General features: G+C 37.2%; 2 protein-coding genes across 2 annotated transcripts; both read left to right on the forward strand.

Moving 5' to 3' along the window:
• Positions 1 to 275: 275 nt before the first annotated feature.
• On the forward strand, positions 276 to 2,248 carry LOC131438533 (zinc finger and BTB domain-containing protein 24-like). Its single transcript, XM_058608625.1, has 4 exons — positions 276 to 491; positions 580 to 770; positions 839 to 1,642; positions 1,702 to 2,248. The coding sequence occupies exons 1-4, from the start codon at positions 372 to 374 to the stop codon at positions 2,168 to 2,170; spliced, it is 1,584 nt and encodes a 527-aa protein (XP_058464608.1). The 5' UTR covers positions 276 to 371; the 3' UTR covers positions 2,171 to 2,248.
• Positions 2,249 to 5,513: 3,265 nt separating this feature from the next.
• On the forward strand, positions 5,514 to 7,762 carry LOC131438303 (U3 small nucleolar RNA-associated protein 4 homolog). Its single transcript, XM_058608208.1, has 3 exons — positions 5,514 to 5,697; positions 5,756 to 7,035; positions 7,100 to 7,762. The coding sequence occupies exons 1-3, from the start codon at positions 5,576 to 5,578 to the stop codon at positions 7,717 to 7,719; spliced, it is 2,022 nt and encodes a 673-aa protein (XP_058464191.1). The 5' UTR covers positions 5,514 to 5,575; the 3' UTR covers positions 7,720 to 7,762.
• Positions 7,763 to 14,690: the final 6,928 nt, after the last annotated feature.

A 14,690-nucleotide genomic window follows, 5' to 3' on the forward strand; every position in this document is an offset into this window, starting at 1 on the left:
TGCAGAACTGGCATCTCTGTATGAGAGGTCAGTTTTCATTTCGACTAGAGTGACTATAATCAGAGTGGCGACAGCTGTTCGTTTGGAATGACAGCTCCCAGTTCCAAACGAGCAAACGACCTGTCAATTCAATGTAAAGCTAATGTAATGTTTTGAATTGTTGCCAAAATTACGGATGAGATGTCGTCACTCTGGTTATAGGCACTCTAATTTCGACTAGTTTGAATTTCGAACCAACGGAGGGCTTTCCGTTTGTATGAAAACGTCAATAAAATTATAGTTTTCTAGATAAAGTTTACGATAGGACGCATAATTGTATTTAAAATCAGTATAAACTCACTTTATACTCATATGATAACAGAGGCAAAAACATGGATTTTACAAAAATTTGTCGTCTTTGTTGTGATAGTAATTGTCGATTATATCCCATTCATGAAGCGCATGATGTTTATTCAATGAAACAGCTCTTCAACAACATTCTGCTCCTGGAGGTAATAAGCATACTGTTTACGCTAGCAGCTTTAACAAAATTAGTATAATAAATCTTGTAACAACACTAGAAATATGCATTTTTTTTAGCTGTCGGCTGACGATGATTTACCACAACAAATTTGTGAATTGTGTCTCAGTACACTGGTGAAAATGCATGAAACAATCGAGGCTTTTCGTGAAAACGAGCGCATGCTACGATTGCAGAAATTTGTACAGGTTGACATTAAGGAGGAAGTGCTCGAACAAGAAGAAACGGATCCAATTCCCACACATGAACTGTAAGTATTCTGCTTTCCACTTATATAGACCATGAAATGGGACTTTGAACTACTATTTGTTTATCCAGGCAAGTTGAGATCATTGGAGAAAAAGACAGAACGGTAATGGAAAGCAATGAAAATGACTTAGAACCAGACAATGAAGAACTCGTACTATCCGATACAGCAAGTCAGACGGAGGTTGATTCGGTTGTAGAGGAAAAATATTCAAAGCGAAAACGCCCAAAGAAAACAAAAAAACGAGTGAAAGAAGCACAGAGTATTAGAAAAACACTTGGAAGACCCAGAATCCGTTATAGAGATCCGAATCGACCACGACTCAATGATTTTAAATGCTATATTTGTAAAAGCGATTCTTTGGGTACGCCTGAGGCTTTACTTCTTCATCTTAATTCTCACTTGGATAAACTGCCTTACACTTGTGCGGCTTGCGTTGTGGAGACGGTAGTCATAGATAAACTGACGACGCTCAATATTCATATGAGAATGCACGAGAATCCCCACAAATGTCCACATTGTGACCGGCGATACAGCACTTATCCGAATGTCGAAACTCATATAAATACGTACCACCTGGGCGAAAACGCTCCATGTCCAACGACATGTGATCAGTGCGGTAAAGTTTGTTCCTCCGTTACTTCACTGAAACATCATCAAAGATTACACACTAACGGATTTGCTTGTGAAATTTGTGGTAAATTATGCAATGGAAAGCATAAACTCAAAAAGCATATCGAACTGACTCATGAGAAAGTAAAAAAGTTTGAATGCTATTTGTGTCACAAGATGCTTTCCACTTTTTCTGCTGTGCAGGCTCATATCAAGATAATGCATTCTACCAAGGAAGTGAAATGTGAATATTGTGGTAAAAGGTTTGTAAATATTAATTTTATTTAAAAATAACTTATAAATACCTTTTGGTGTTTTCCAGCTATCCGTCTGAACTATCTCTTCGATACCATCTGAAGAAACATGAGCAGCATCCAAATGTAAAGTTCTCCAGTGATTGGAGAAAATACTATACGGTTCTGAAATCTGAAGAAGATGGAACCACTATAAAAAAATGCAATTTATGTGGAGTCATACGGAAAGCCATTGCACCACATATGAATTTGGTTCATTTCCCTAAGGAATATCGATGTGATCAGTGCGATATGGTATTCAAAGTTAAAAAGACATACGAGATTCACGCTCGGGAACATGAGCATGGTAAGGCCTACCAATGCCCGATATGCGACAAGAAAATTTCAGAGAAAAGAAATTTGATTGCTCATTTGAGAACCAAAAAGCACCGTGATCATCCCTTAAGTAAATCGCTCGATTGGTTAGACAAAAAAAGTGATGATGATGGAGCTCAATTCAAGAATGATTCGGACATTGCGATGGGGAATCTGATGTAGTATTTTAACAAATCACTGAAACATGATATAATTTCTTACGAGTTTTGTTTCCGCTTTGCTCCTGATTTGTTAAATAAATAATGATTAAAATAACCCATTTTTATTTGTATTTAAAAGAGAAAGACAAACTATTAATCCTGAAATTATTATTTAGATTTCTCGAAAGTTTTTTTTATTTCAGATGACGATAAAACCGCCGTTACAAAATTCCTATCAAGATACAAGATTGTTATTGCAATTCATTGTAATAATCACTCATTTGATTGACTGTAGTGAATGTATAACAATTATAAGCTATAAACTGAATTTATAATTAACTTTAGTGTCTCGTATTCGCAACGCCGTGATAGATATCTGTGATATATCAAAAATTAAACTCGATCTCTATGTTCTAAAGGCATGTTTAAGAATTCTAGATGCTTTATTATAACGAAAAAATTTGGCACTTCCAGCAGCAACTTCGAACTTGGCCGATCAGACCGACCCGAAGTTTATTTTTTACTTCGGATTTGACCGAGTTGCCGGCGTGTGCATGCATTGGCAGGTCGGAACCGAGAAAGTCCTTACGGTGCAAAAAAGTCGGAGAGGAAATATCTTTGCCAACGATCAGAATTGTTGGTCGTTTCCGCCACAGCTGTAATAAACGAATTTCGGGTCGATCTGGTCGGCCAAGTGCGAATAGACTTTAAATTTAGCGTATAGCTAATAAAATGCATTATAATAAACAACGAGAAATGTATGAAAAATAATAAAATTGAAGTTTGAGTAGAGTTTAGCTTCTTGTCAAACATTAAGTTAAACCTGGCGATAGGGATTGAATAGATGCACCATGTTAAGCTCATGTTTTTTGGATTATTTACTGGGCAACTGAGAAGAATATCAACGGGAAAATGTTACAAAAAATTAAAAATGCTTTTTCACCATAACTCGTGCTCTACGAAATTTGAAAAAAGTATGTAGGTCATTCTGGACTCCCTGTACAAATATAGCCGTACACCAGAGATACCATTTATACAGATTTATCTGTATTATACAGATTTTTACATGCGCATACAGATTTAATACAGAGTACAGATTTTATACAGATTTCTCGAATTAAATACAGATTTATACAGATACCACAAAAAGTAAGAAAAAAATAATGAAACTTTTCCGTCTGAGCGTGTTTGATTGCCCATATTAAAATGAAATTTTTTTCGTGCAGCTGTTGAATGATGAACGCTGAAATACATTTATATCATAATTTGAAACCAATTTGAACTGATGTTCAAGGAAGTCATGGCGTCATGAAAATTTATTGCCAGACTGAAAAGTTGTATAACCTGACTTGACGTTACGTATTGGCCGTTTTAATTCCATGTTTGAATTCCAAGTCATCATTTTCAAACGAAAAAAGTATATGGATTTACAATTCAATTGTGGTTGATAACAAAAATAATTAAACTTCCTCGTTGAATGTTCTTGTCAGTGCGGCAAGGACTTACGATATAAAGGAATGCTCCTTGCATCTGCCATTCTATAACAATAATCTAATGGAATAACATTTTTAAACATCATTTAATTTCCGAAATTTCCTTTCATTAGTGAATACAGATAAATACAGATTTTTTATACAAAGCAATACAGATTTTCTATGAAAATATCTGGCATCTCTGCCGTACACACTGTATTCTTGTGTGATTCGTAGACGTAAAATTGCTCAAATAATTACGTGCCTTATAATGTATCTTAGCACAAGAATTGTTAAACCACAAATGAATTTCCAGACATGACAGTCACGGCGCACATCTACGGTCCTCCGTGAAACAGGCACCAGTGAAGATAAATTGGTTGCACTGCTGAGTTCCCATCATCACATTCATAATGCAAATGTCAAACCGTGAGAACCCTGTCGATTCGTTAGCTCATTTGTATAATTGAGATTTTATGGCACACTTTGGTTGAAATGATAACAATGCAATTGATCTCTCGTTCCACCAAGCGATGAGTGCGGTCATTTCAGAAAGTACCAAGAACGAACCACATTTTTTAAAAATATTTGTAAGCACATACATGTCTTTATTATTTATCTTTGGTTAAACCATTTTATATGTTATTGATCTTTCCATTTTTAATACATGGCACCAACGAAATTATCGGTACGGCATCGATTCTGTATTTCGGTCGAATAAGACACTTTAAATTTCGATCAACTTCATTTTTTTCTGCAAAAACATCTTTCATTCGAAATTCGTAATGAAACTTTCACATTAGCGGACCTTACACGATCATTAAAAGTGTCATTACTAAGCAATGACACTTCTGCTCAAACGCTCGTCATTACTGCATTACTGTACATCATTACTTTTTAGTCTTACACGTTCATTATTAATGATGAGTATTTGTAACTATTCCAGCACGGGGCTTGTAACCAGAATAACTTTCCCTCAGCAATTAAAGAATATTAGCAATATTCTTTATCTTCGTTTAGCTGAAAATAAATTTTATTTGCCATTGAAACGTTAAGGTTGGTCATTTCCAGATTTTTTATTTCACGTGCAGTTCTGAAGAGCAGGGATGCCAGGTCATTTTTACAAAAATCTTTGATCAAGCCAAAAACATGTCTGTGAAAATCTGTGCCAGTTGCCCGTACCATAATAGCAGATCAAAATCAATTTGGCGAACAAAAAAAAGATCTCACTACCAACACGCTCTGTACCTTTTTCCTCAACCAATCTGTACTCTGTACTGAACCGACTTGACGTTGCATATTGGGCGTTGAAATTCCATGTCAAATTATAAAGTCATCAATTTCAAACTAGATAAATATATGGAATTGCAATTCAATTGTGGATAAAAAAAACTATGAAACTTCGTCGTTGAATTGACTGACAATCTATTGGAATAACATCTTTTATCATCATTTTGTTGTAAGAATTTCATTTTATTACTGAATACAGATTATTACAGATATTTTATACAAAGAATACAGATTTTCTATGAAAATATCTGGCATCTCTGAATACAAATGACGATATTCAGCACTTCCACAAAAAAATAAGAAGAAGAAATAATGTTGGTAATGATGGAAAATCCGGAATTCCATCATTACTCGTGTCATTACTGAACTCGCAGACCTTACACGATCATTAAAAGTGTCATTACTTTTTAGTAATGACACTTTTAATGATCGTGTAAGGGCCGCTATTCGATACTTATGTTTGATCAGACTCACGTATTGATAAATGTGGTAGCCCGCTTTTGTGACATCATGAGTTAACTCAATCGCACGTGCAACGTTTCCAAAGGGCAAAATTTGTAGTTGGCAGGTCGAACCGGTTAAAAACATCCCGCATTTGTTTATAAGGCCATGCTGCTTTTCTGACGATAGGGAACTAATAGTTTACAATTGAATTTCATGTGAACATGATATCAAAAACTATGTCAGGTCAGTGTCGAATGCACAATGTTCAGTTTTACAATCTGCTACCTCGTGGAATAAACTGTATGGCGACGAATGAAGCGAATGGTAAACTTGCATTATCGAGGTTAGTATCTCAAGTTTTCAACGAGAAATATTTAACGATGTCGTCGAAATGATTGCAGGGATGATGGTACTATTGAGATATGGAACTTAACGGGTGCACCCTTTCTAGAAAAGTCGATCCCTGGCCATGAGAATGCTTCAGTAGAAGGTTTGGCTTGGGTCAGTGACCGACTATTTAGTGTTGGGCTTGCCGGTTCGCTAATTGAATGGAATCTACGACAGTTGTCTATTAAAAATACCATCCTGTTGACTGGCAATGCCGCCTGGTGCCTTGATGTTAGTAAAGATCAACGGAGATTAGCTGTTGGAACCGAAGGAGGCTATATAAATGTGTACAACGTTGAGAGCGATGAAATTCAATATGAAAAATTTTTGGACAAACAAGAAGGTAGAATTGTTTGCGTGCGTTTCGATTACAGTGGCGAGTTCTTGGTAACGGGCTCTGCAGATGCGGTTCGAGTGTGGAATCTAAAAAAGGGTCATGCGATTCATAAAATGACAACGGGTCGTTCTCAGCGCGACGCAGAGACTATCGTATGGGATGTGTTGGTTCTGAAAGATTTTACCATCGTTTCCGCCGATTCTCGCGGGAAGATTATGTTTTTCGATGGAAATATGGGCACTTCAATCGACAGCATAGTGGTGTCAAAAGCCGATGTACTGAGTTTAGCCACTGATAGCGAGGAAAAGGTATTGTATGTGACGGGAGTGGAACCGGTTATAAAATTGTATCAAAAAGTTGAAGTTACTAAGGCAAATGAGAAAATGAAGAATTACGTCAGAACATTGACTAGAAGATGTCACACACATGACATTAAATCATTAGTTATGTACCAAAACAAATTGGTATCCGGTGGGATCGATGGCTCATTAGTTATCAGCTCGTTTCCTCCCTATGTGGTAGATAAATATTGTCCGTTTTTAGAAGCACCAAGTTTTACGGTGGCTCAGAAAAGTCGAATCATACTTTTGAAATACGTTAATTATTTGGAACTGTGGTTACTAAGTTCTTCGTCAGTGGAGAGTCGAAAAATCTTACAGATTAGAAGTAAACTAGACGAACACATAGTTGCTGCCGATATCTCTTCTGATGGAAAGTGGATTATTTATTCGAGTGAGACAACAATCCGTCTGTTTCGATTTGAATACCGCACAGATAGAGAAACAAGGCTTGTTCCACTACGAGCGGTTCCAGAACAATTCGGACCATGTTACCGAGTGCAGTTCACTCATGATTCTAAGGGTGTGTTTCTATTCAAAAATGGAGAAGTAATTGAATATTTTGCGTTTAACGATCAAGACGATTTCGACCACAAGCAGACAATAGAAATGGCCAAATGTGAGTATTAAGTGATTAAGATTAGACTATAAATAATAATGATGATTTTATATTTTTTGTTCAGGGTTTACGGATAAAATTCATCTGGTGGTTATTTCGCAGGATGATAACTTCCTGGTCTGTGCTAGTTTGTGCTGTGCTGTCATTGTTTTCAAACGAGAGAAGCTTGGCCGCTGGAAACGGCTTACTAATTTACCCAAATACAAACTACCACCAACGGCAATTGCAATTCAACCAAACTCACCCATATTGGCGGCAGTATTTCCTGACCACAAAGTGTTCCATTATGATTTTAGCGAGTACAAGTTTACTTTTTCGTCGTACCTAAAGCTTAATCTGATGGGTTGCTCGGTGAACAAAATAGTCAACAGCATCGTGTTTGATCCCCGAAATGATGATGTGATGATTCTGCAGCATGATTCCAACGTGTTAGTGCTACAGTTTGAGGACAGTGAAGAAGGTCCTAGCGGGTGCAAACGACAAAATGCCGGAAAAACGGGTGACGAGAATGACGACGAACATGTCACGAAGCGTTACAGTTTGGCAGTTGTGAAAAAGTTTTCCCGATTAGTGAACGTTTGCTGGCTGGGTACGGACGAAATGGTCGCCGTAGTGGCCAATCCTCTTTCGATGGTGGAACACTTACCTCCAGCCTATAGGAGAAAGGTATATGGAACGGCGTAATTGTGTGATTCAGACAGAAATAAATTTAGTTAGTTATATCATAGTCATTTGTTTTGATTTGCTATTCGCGTTAGTCCATAACTGTAGAACTAGTAAACGATCAGTTCTTTCAATAATTGCAGCGTAAACTGTTGAAATTTGCTGAAAATAAGGTCTACCTTGGTTAGTACCGTGACCGGGTTGGCGGTTCAATGCATAGGACGCTGGTCTTACAAGCCAGTTGTCGTATGTTCGAGCCCCGACCTGGAAGGATTCTTAGTGTCAGTAGGATCCATAGTACTAGCCATGCAATGATTCTGTACGCTAAGAATCGGCTGCGAAGTCTGTTGAAACAGAAAGGCCAAATTCCACCACAGGAATGTAATGCCAAGACTTTGCTTTGCATTTGTTTTGATGCGATCCGAAAAATATGCATCTCAGAATAATAGACTTTTCCAGATTTAAGTTTGCCAGTATTTAAACAACAAAGCCTTCAGTCCTGTATTAATCCAAAATTCAATACGTTCCCCCGGTGAACGACTAAATATCACGGAAAAGGTACGAAGGCGTAACTTCATTATTCACACCGGAGGGATATTGAAAAAGGAAAAGGAAAAATTTACGAGCTTTACAAAGATAAACCATCAATTCATCGACTTATCAAAAAATGATCTGTGAATTTACGATCAGTCTGTCCAAAATCTGTGTACACTTCCCATAACAACATTGCAGTTCGGGATAATTTTGGTCTCACATTCTTCTCACCTACTTGTTTGTACAAGATTCAATTAGGTTTTTTACCGTCACTGCTAACCTCAATCGGATGAACAAATTTTGACAGTTCAGCTGTACTGTTTGTAAATAGAAATTTCTTTTGTTTGTTTATTGACAAATTGGATCAGACCATTTAATGTCCATATCGCCTAAATAGAGTTTTGAAGCATTTGTTCACGATTGGATACGGTTTGTTTTTGAGATTTGATGAATAAAAGTGACTAGCTGCCAGGTCTAAAGATGATCGTTTAAGATGTGCTCTTCGATTTTTGTTTAAGCTTGTTTGTAAACAGTACCGCTGAACTGTCAAGGATGAATACTTGTTCATTTGTGTCGTCACGATAAAAAACCTAATGCGGACTCACCTGAAGGGGTCATACTCGCAAAAAAAGGACGTTGCCTTAGATTTATCAGTGAAATGTGAAAGCTGGATATCTTGTTAATATGATGTCTTTGTTTATAACCAATTCGCAAAAATAATAATTTACATTTCCACAATAAAAAAACCGTCGCTTACAGCAACGAAGTAAAAAAACGTAACAACTATTCCAATCGGTAGTCATTGTCAGTAGATGGCCATAGAGATGTCGTAATATCGATCGATTAATATTTAAGTAATATTTAATCGATTAGCTTAAAACTAATATTCGATTATTGAGCTGATCGAATAATTAAAAAAATCCCATAGTAATAATCGAATGAATAATCGAGTAATCGAATAATAACCCAGATAATCGAATAAATTTAAATCGATTAGTTTCAAAATTATACTCGATTACTAAATAATCGAGTAGTTCGAAATTCCTAGATGGCCAAACAAACCGATTGCGGATTATAAATTGCTTAGAATTTTCTCTCATTTTTAGAATGAGTTACACGCTTAGAAAAAGTTGCTCAGAGTTTGAGTACTAGTTACTCATTTTCAAATGATACATGGAAACGTCAAAAATTGAGTAGTTACCTTAAATAATAATGAGTAACTCTTACTCTTAATTTGAGTTTAACGCAAAAACTCGTTTTATGTTACTATTCGCAAGATCAGTCTAAAAGCTGTACTAACCATTTGTAGCAACAAGTTTTATTTTTTGTTAGTGAGATCGCGAATTTCAAGAGTGAGTCGCTTAATACAAACGGGGTTGTGTCTGCAAAAACCACAATTTTTAGACTGTCCTCTTGGTTGTGCCATCGACGCAGTTATTGTGTCCAGAAGGGATCCGTACTGTGCTTCAGAATGGAAACAAATATGCTCAAGTGTGTCATTTATGAGGAACAATTGTCTGATTGGTATCTGAGCAGTACTGACATGTATGTTAAGCTACGATTGACACACTACTCCAAGCGATCGCCACTTGATATGATATCTCGAAGTTAGAAATCGGAATAATAAATAAACACAGTATGATTTTTTATGTATTGCGTGTCAATTACTTAATATTTTAATACAATACAATTAAAAAAAGAGCAATTTTACGCAAATTTGGTATATGTGGAATAAATTTTCATTCAGAATTTAACTAATTACTCTATTTTTGGCTCATGGGCAAATAAAGCATTACTCAGTAAATGAGTAGATTTTACCCAAAAATCGTTTCCAGTGGAAGAAGTCAAATTTGAGCAACTAAGGAGTTACTCTAAATTAGAGTTGTTCCACTTTTTCTATAGATGAGTAGGATCAGACCCTGTCAGCTTGGAGCGAAGTCAAACTTCAGTTCAGCAACGCCATCGCACGGCATCACATTCAACATATCATGTCAATTGTATGGGTGCGCAACCCTGCTATTTTGGCGCGCACGAATTTGACATTTTTCTCCCCTACTTCTATGTATAAGATTCGATGCGGGCTCGTCTGGGGGCGACATGCTCGCAAAAAAGGATGTTGCCAATGATTTGTTCGGGAAATGTGAGAGCTGGATATCTTGTTAATATGATGTCTTTGGTAGGATCTTACTCATTTTTGAGTTACTATTTTCAAGCATGTAGTGTAAAACTCAGGCGACTTACGCCAGTACATTACATTCCAGCAAAGACATCATACTAACAAGATATCAAAGACATTATATTAACAAGATATCCAGCTCTCACATTTCCCGAACAAATAATTGGCAACATCCTTTTTTGCGAGAATGTCGCCCTCAGGTGAGTCCGCATCGAATCTCATACATAGAAGTAGGCAGACCCTGTCAGCTTGGAGCGATCGCAATCTTCAGTTCAGCAACGCCATCGCACGGCGTCTCATTCAACATGTCATGTCAATTGTATGGGTGCGCAGTGCTGCTATTTTGGCGCGTACGAATTTGACATTTCTCTCCCCTTACTTCTATGTACGTGATTCGATGCGGACTCGCCTGAGGGCGCCATGCTCGCAAAAAAGGGTGTTGCCAAAGATTTGTTCGGGAAATGTGAGAGCTGGATATCTTGTTAATATGATATCTTTGAAGTAGGGGAGAGAAATGTCAAATTCGTACGCGCCAAAATAGCAGGGCTACACATCCATACAATTGACATCACAGACTAACAGACAGGACACTCAAATTAGATTCTTCAATCATTTTAACGGTCATTTCGAATATTCCTTTATTTGGGACAGTACTCACATGTGTCATGATGGCGCCACGTTACCCTATCAAAAACATCCTGTCTGTCATCTAGACTGTGTTTATTTTTTTCATTTACCAACAGAGTTGCCATTCATACAGAATTACCTGTAATGTATTGATTTGTATACGTCCATGCGAATTTCATGCAGGATACAGATTTAATACATATTGCCAAAACTATATACATAATTGTGCCTACTTCTCATCCTCCAACGCAATTCAAAATCGAACCCGTTTTGTTACAATATTTACTTGCTTCTGGTCTGCCGCCACTTAATTTCGGGTGAAAACTACCAAAACAATAAAAAATAGTCTAGATGAACAACGTTGAGTCGAATAAATGGTTACCTTCAAACATCGCGAAAAAGTTAAATATATTATCAACGTAATCCAATAATTTATTGTGACGATTCATTTTCAAATATTTGGATGAAATCAGGCATCCCTGCAAGCAGCTGATCGGTGTTGACAAACGAGGGGAAACCAACTAGTAAAAAAACTTTTACATAACACAAGGGGTGTACAGATAGTAAATAGTTCGCGCAGTACAATATAGGTGGAGCTAGTGCATCACGAAAAATTATTTTATATAAGAATTTACTCATACTGTCATGTCTGTTAGTCTGTGTTGACATGACATGTTGAATGAGACGCCGTGCGATGGCGTTGCTGAACTGAAGATTGAGATCGCTCCAAGCTGACAGGGTCTGAAGATATCCAGCTCTCACATTTCCCGAACAAATCATTGGCAACATCATTTTTGCGAACATGGTGCCCTCAGACGAGTCCGCATAGAATCTCGTACATAGAAGTAGGGGAGAGAAATGTCACATTCGTGCGCGCCAAAATAGCAGCACTGCGCACCTATACAATTGACATGATATGATGAATGTGATGCCGTGCGATGGCGTTGCACAACTGAAGATTGATTTCGCTCTAAGCTGACAGGGTCTGATTCCAGCTAGAGAAATGGATGATGTCAGCCAAAAAGCAGTCTTACATTCCTTTTAAGGAATTTGACTTTTTGTTTCATCAAAAATTTGCTGTCGAATCTTAGCGTACATAACCATTCCTACTAGGAATCCTTGTAGCTCGAACATACGATAACGATAGCTTGTAAGACCAGTGCTCTATACATTGAACCGCCAACCCGGTCACGGTACTAACCAAGGTAGACCTTATTTTCAGCAAATTTCAACAGTTTACGCTGTAATTATTGAAAGAACTGATCATTTACTAGTTCTATAGTTATGGACGAACGCGAATAGCATATGGCCCGTACGCACAGCCGTCATCAAAGTACGCGCCAGCAGTAAGACGCCTGTGTATCCAACGCGTGGAGATGTCAACCACCCTGTTACCAATTATCAAGCCGCTGACATTGTAGCAGGCACCCGGATTTTTCCTAAAATCAAATCCGTAGATTTGGCTTCAAGTCTACTTATGCTCGTATACGCTCCATTGAGATGAACTTTTCGAGCGAAACTCTTTCGACTGACAAATCATCCTTCCCAATAAAGACAAAACAATTCACTAAAAGCGTCTTAATGTTTAGAATTGAAATTAGCAATTGCCAAAAACGAGAAAAAAAATTAAAAGGATAAATCCGTAGGGTTGGCATCGCTGCCGGCCACCGTGGTTGCATCAGCCAAGAACCATTAGTAATACGATAGTCCCACGACAAAAGGGCCTAACTGCAAATGAGACCTTCTCTTTGTTTACTTTCTCTTTTAATTATTACGAAGCCATTATTGCAAATTCTCTAAAGTTTCCAATATAAATCGAAAGCTTGTAGTTTTACCTTGAAAGTTTTGCGAAGAGTAAAGCGTCAAATATAAAATCTGTTCGGTAAATCGTAAAAGAAAAAGTAAACAAAGAGAAACTGTCATTTGCAGTTAGGCCCTTTTGTCGTGGGACGGTCGAATTGCATCAGCTGAAACCACTTCGCTGCATCGACGATTTCGACATGTTCGGACAGGATAACCGCTGATATTAGGTTTTGCACGAACATGACATAACCTCACATAAATGAACAGAATGAACTTTTTTTGACAGTCGACGTGTACTTGTTTACAGTTCAAAAGTTCATCAGAAGTTCATCGTTCGAATGTAAAAGTTGCAAGTCGCCTCACACTCAACAGATTCATACATTTATCGCTCCTTGATGCTGGAAACACATACAGGACAATCTTTTTAGTCATTTTCACTGTGGAATACGTTTTTAGCAGGCACCTTTTCGTCATTTTTTCAATTTTTAATTTGCAGTCGCAAAACAAAACAAGTACACGGCAACTGTCAAAGATGAACTTGATTCATCGGCAGTTCATTTGTGTCGTCATCGTGCAAAACCTAATAATAGTTTAGGGCTAGGTAGTCAGGTCTAACGAACATTCAGACAAGACAAGCTAGTCAGTTCGATTCGAGAGTTAAGAGAGTGCAGATGTGAAACTTAAATGTACCGTGAATTGTAATTGTAACGAATCAGAAGAATTTTCTTACCACCAGGTAAAGCAGGGAAACCAAGATAAAAGAAATAAAAGATAAATAACCGATCGAATAGGCCAGCCATTCCGGCGCAGATAACGTTTTGAGCGTAGGGTATATCAGCAATAGGTGCAATAAAAGTTGGTTTCATTCCTTCTCATTTCATCCTAGGCGATTTGTAGAACTTGTTATTAGATATGCAAGCTGAAAATTTGTATAAAAACCCAAGAAAATTGAATAAAGTTAAGCATTCCTTGGAAGAGTGTTTTCGTAGTCACTACTTCGAAAATCCCTTCTTGGAAATCTGACGACAGTTCTTCAGTTTTGAAGATTTCTAACGTTCGGTGTAATAATCAATTGATTTGCGCATGGAGTTCAGAAATTATTCATCCTCGTTGATTCTCTCGCCGGTTGTTACACTGGAGTCCGCATTAGCGGCCCTTACACGAGAATTATTAATGTCATTTTTAAAGATTACCAAGTAATGATAGAAAACTCGTCTTTACTGCACCATACGTTCATTTAACATGGTAATATTTTATAGTAATGACACGTTTAATGATCGTGTAAGGTCCGCTAATAAAAGTTTATTGTTCACTCGGATTTGATTCGGAATTTATTCCGATTCGGTAATGAATGTGAGTGGCATCTTTAGCGGCCCTTACACGAGAACTATTTTTGTCATTTTTAATGATGACTAAGTAATGATGTATTTCAAATTTGGTATAAAACTCGTCAATACTGCACCATACACGTTCATCAAAATGATATTATTTTTTTGGAATGACATTTTTAATGACTCGTGTAAGGGCCGCTATGATGTATTTCAAATTTGATAGAAATATCGTCACTACTGCACCAATACACGTTCATTAAAATGATATTATTTTTCAGTAATGACATTTTTAATGACTCGTATCATTACTAAAAAATAATCACCCTCATTCTTGTTTACGTCCGTATCCGCAATACGACGAACAGTTACTTTCGAACGAATACGAATAAGCCATTCTTGTTTTCACTCGAATGAATTCGAACGCGACTCGTTTGCCACAAAATATTCAAATATCAGTAAACTTCTTAAAATAAATGCTAAGCCTTGATGTAATCAGTCCAATTCATGTGATTAACCATATG

This window comes from Malaya genurostris, chromosome 3 (genome assembly GCF_030247185.1).
Source record: "Malaya genurostris strain Urasoe2022 chromosome 3, Malgen_1.1, whole genome shotgun sequence".
In the NCBI taxonomy this organism is placed as follows: Eukaryota; Metazoa; Arthropoda; class Insecta; order Diptera; family Culicidae; genus Malaya; species Malaya genurostris.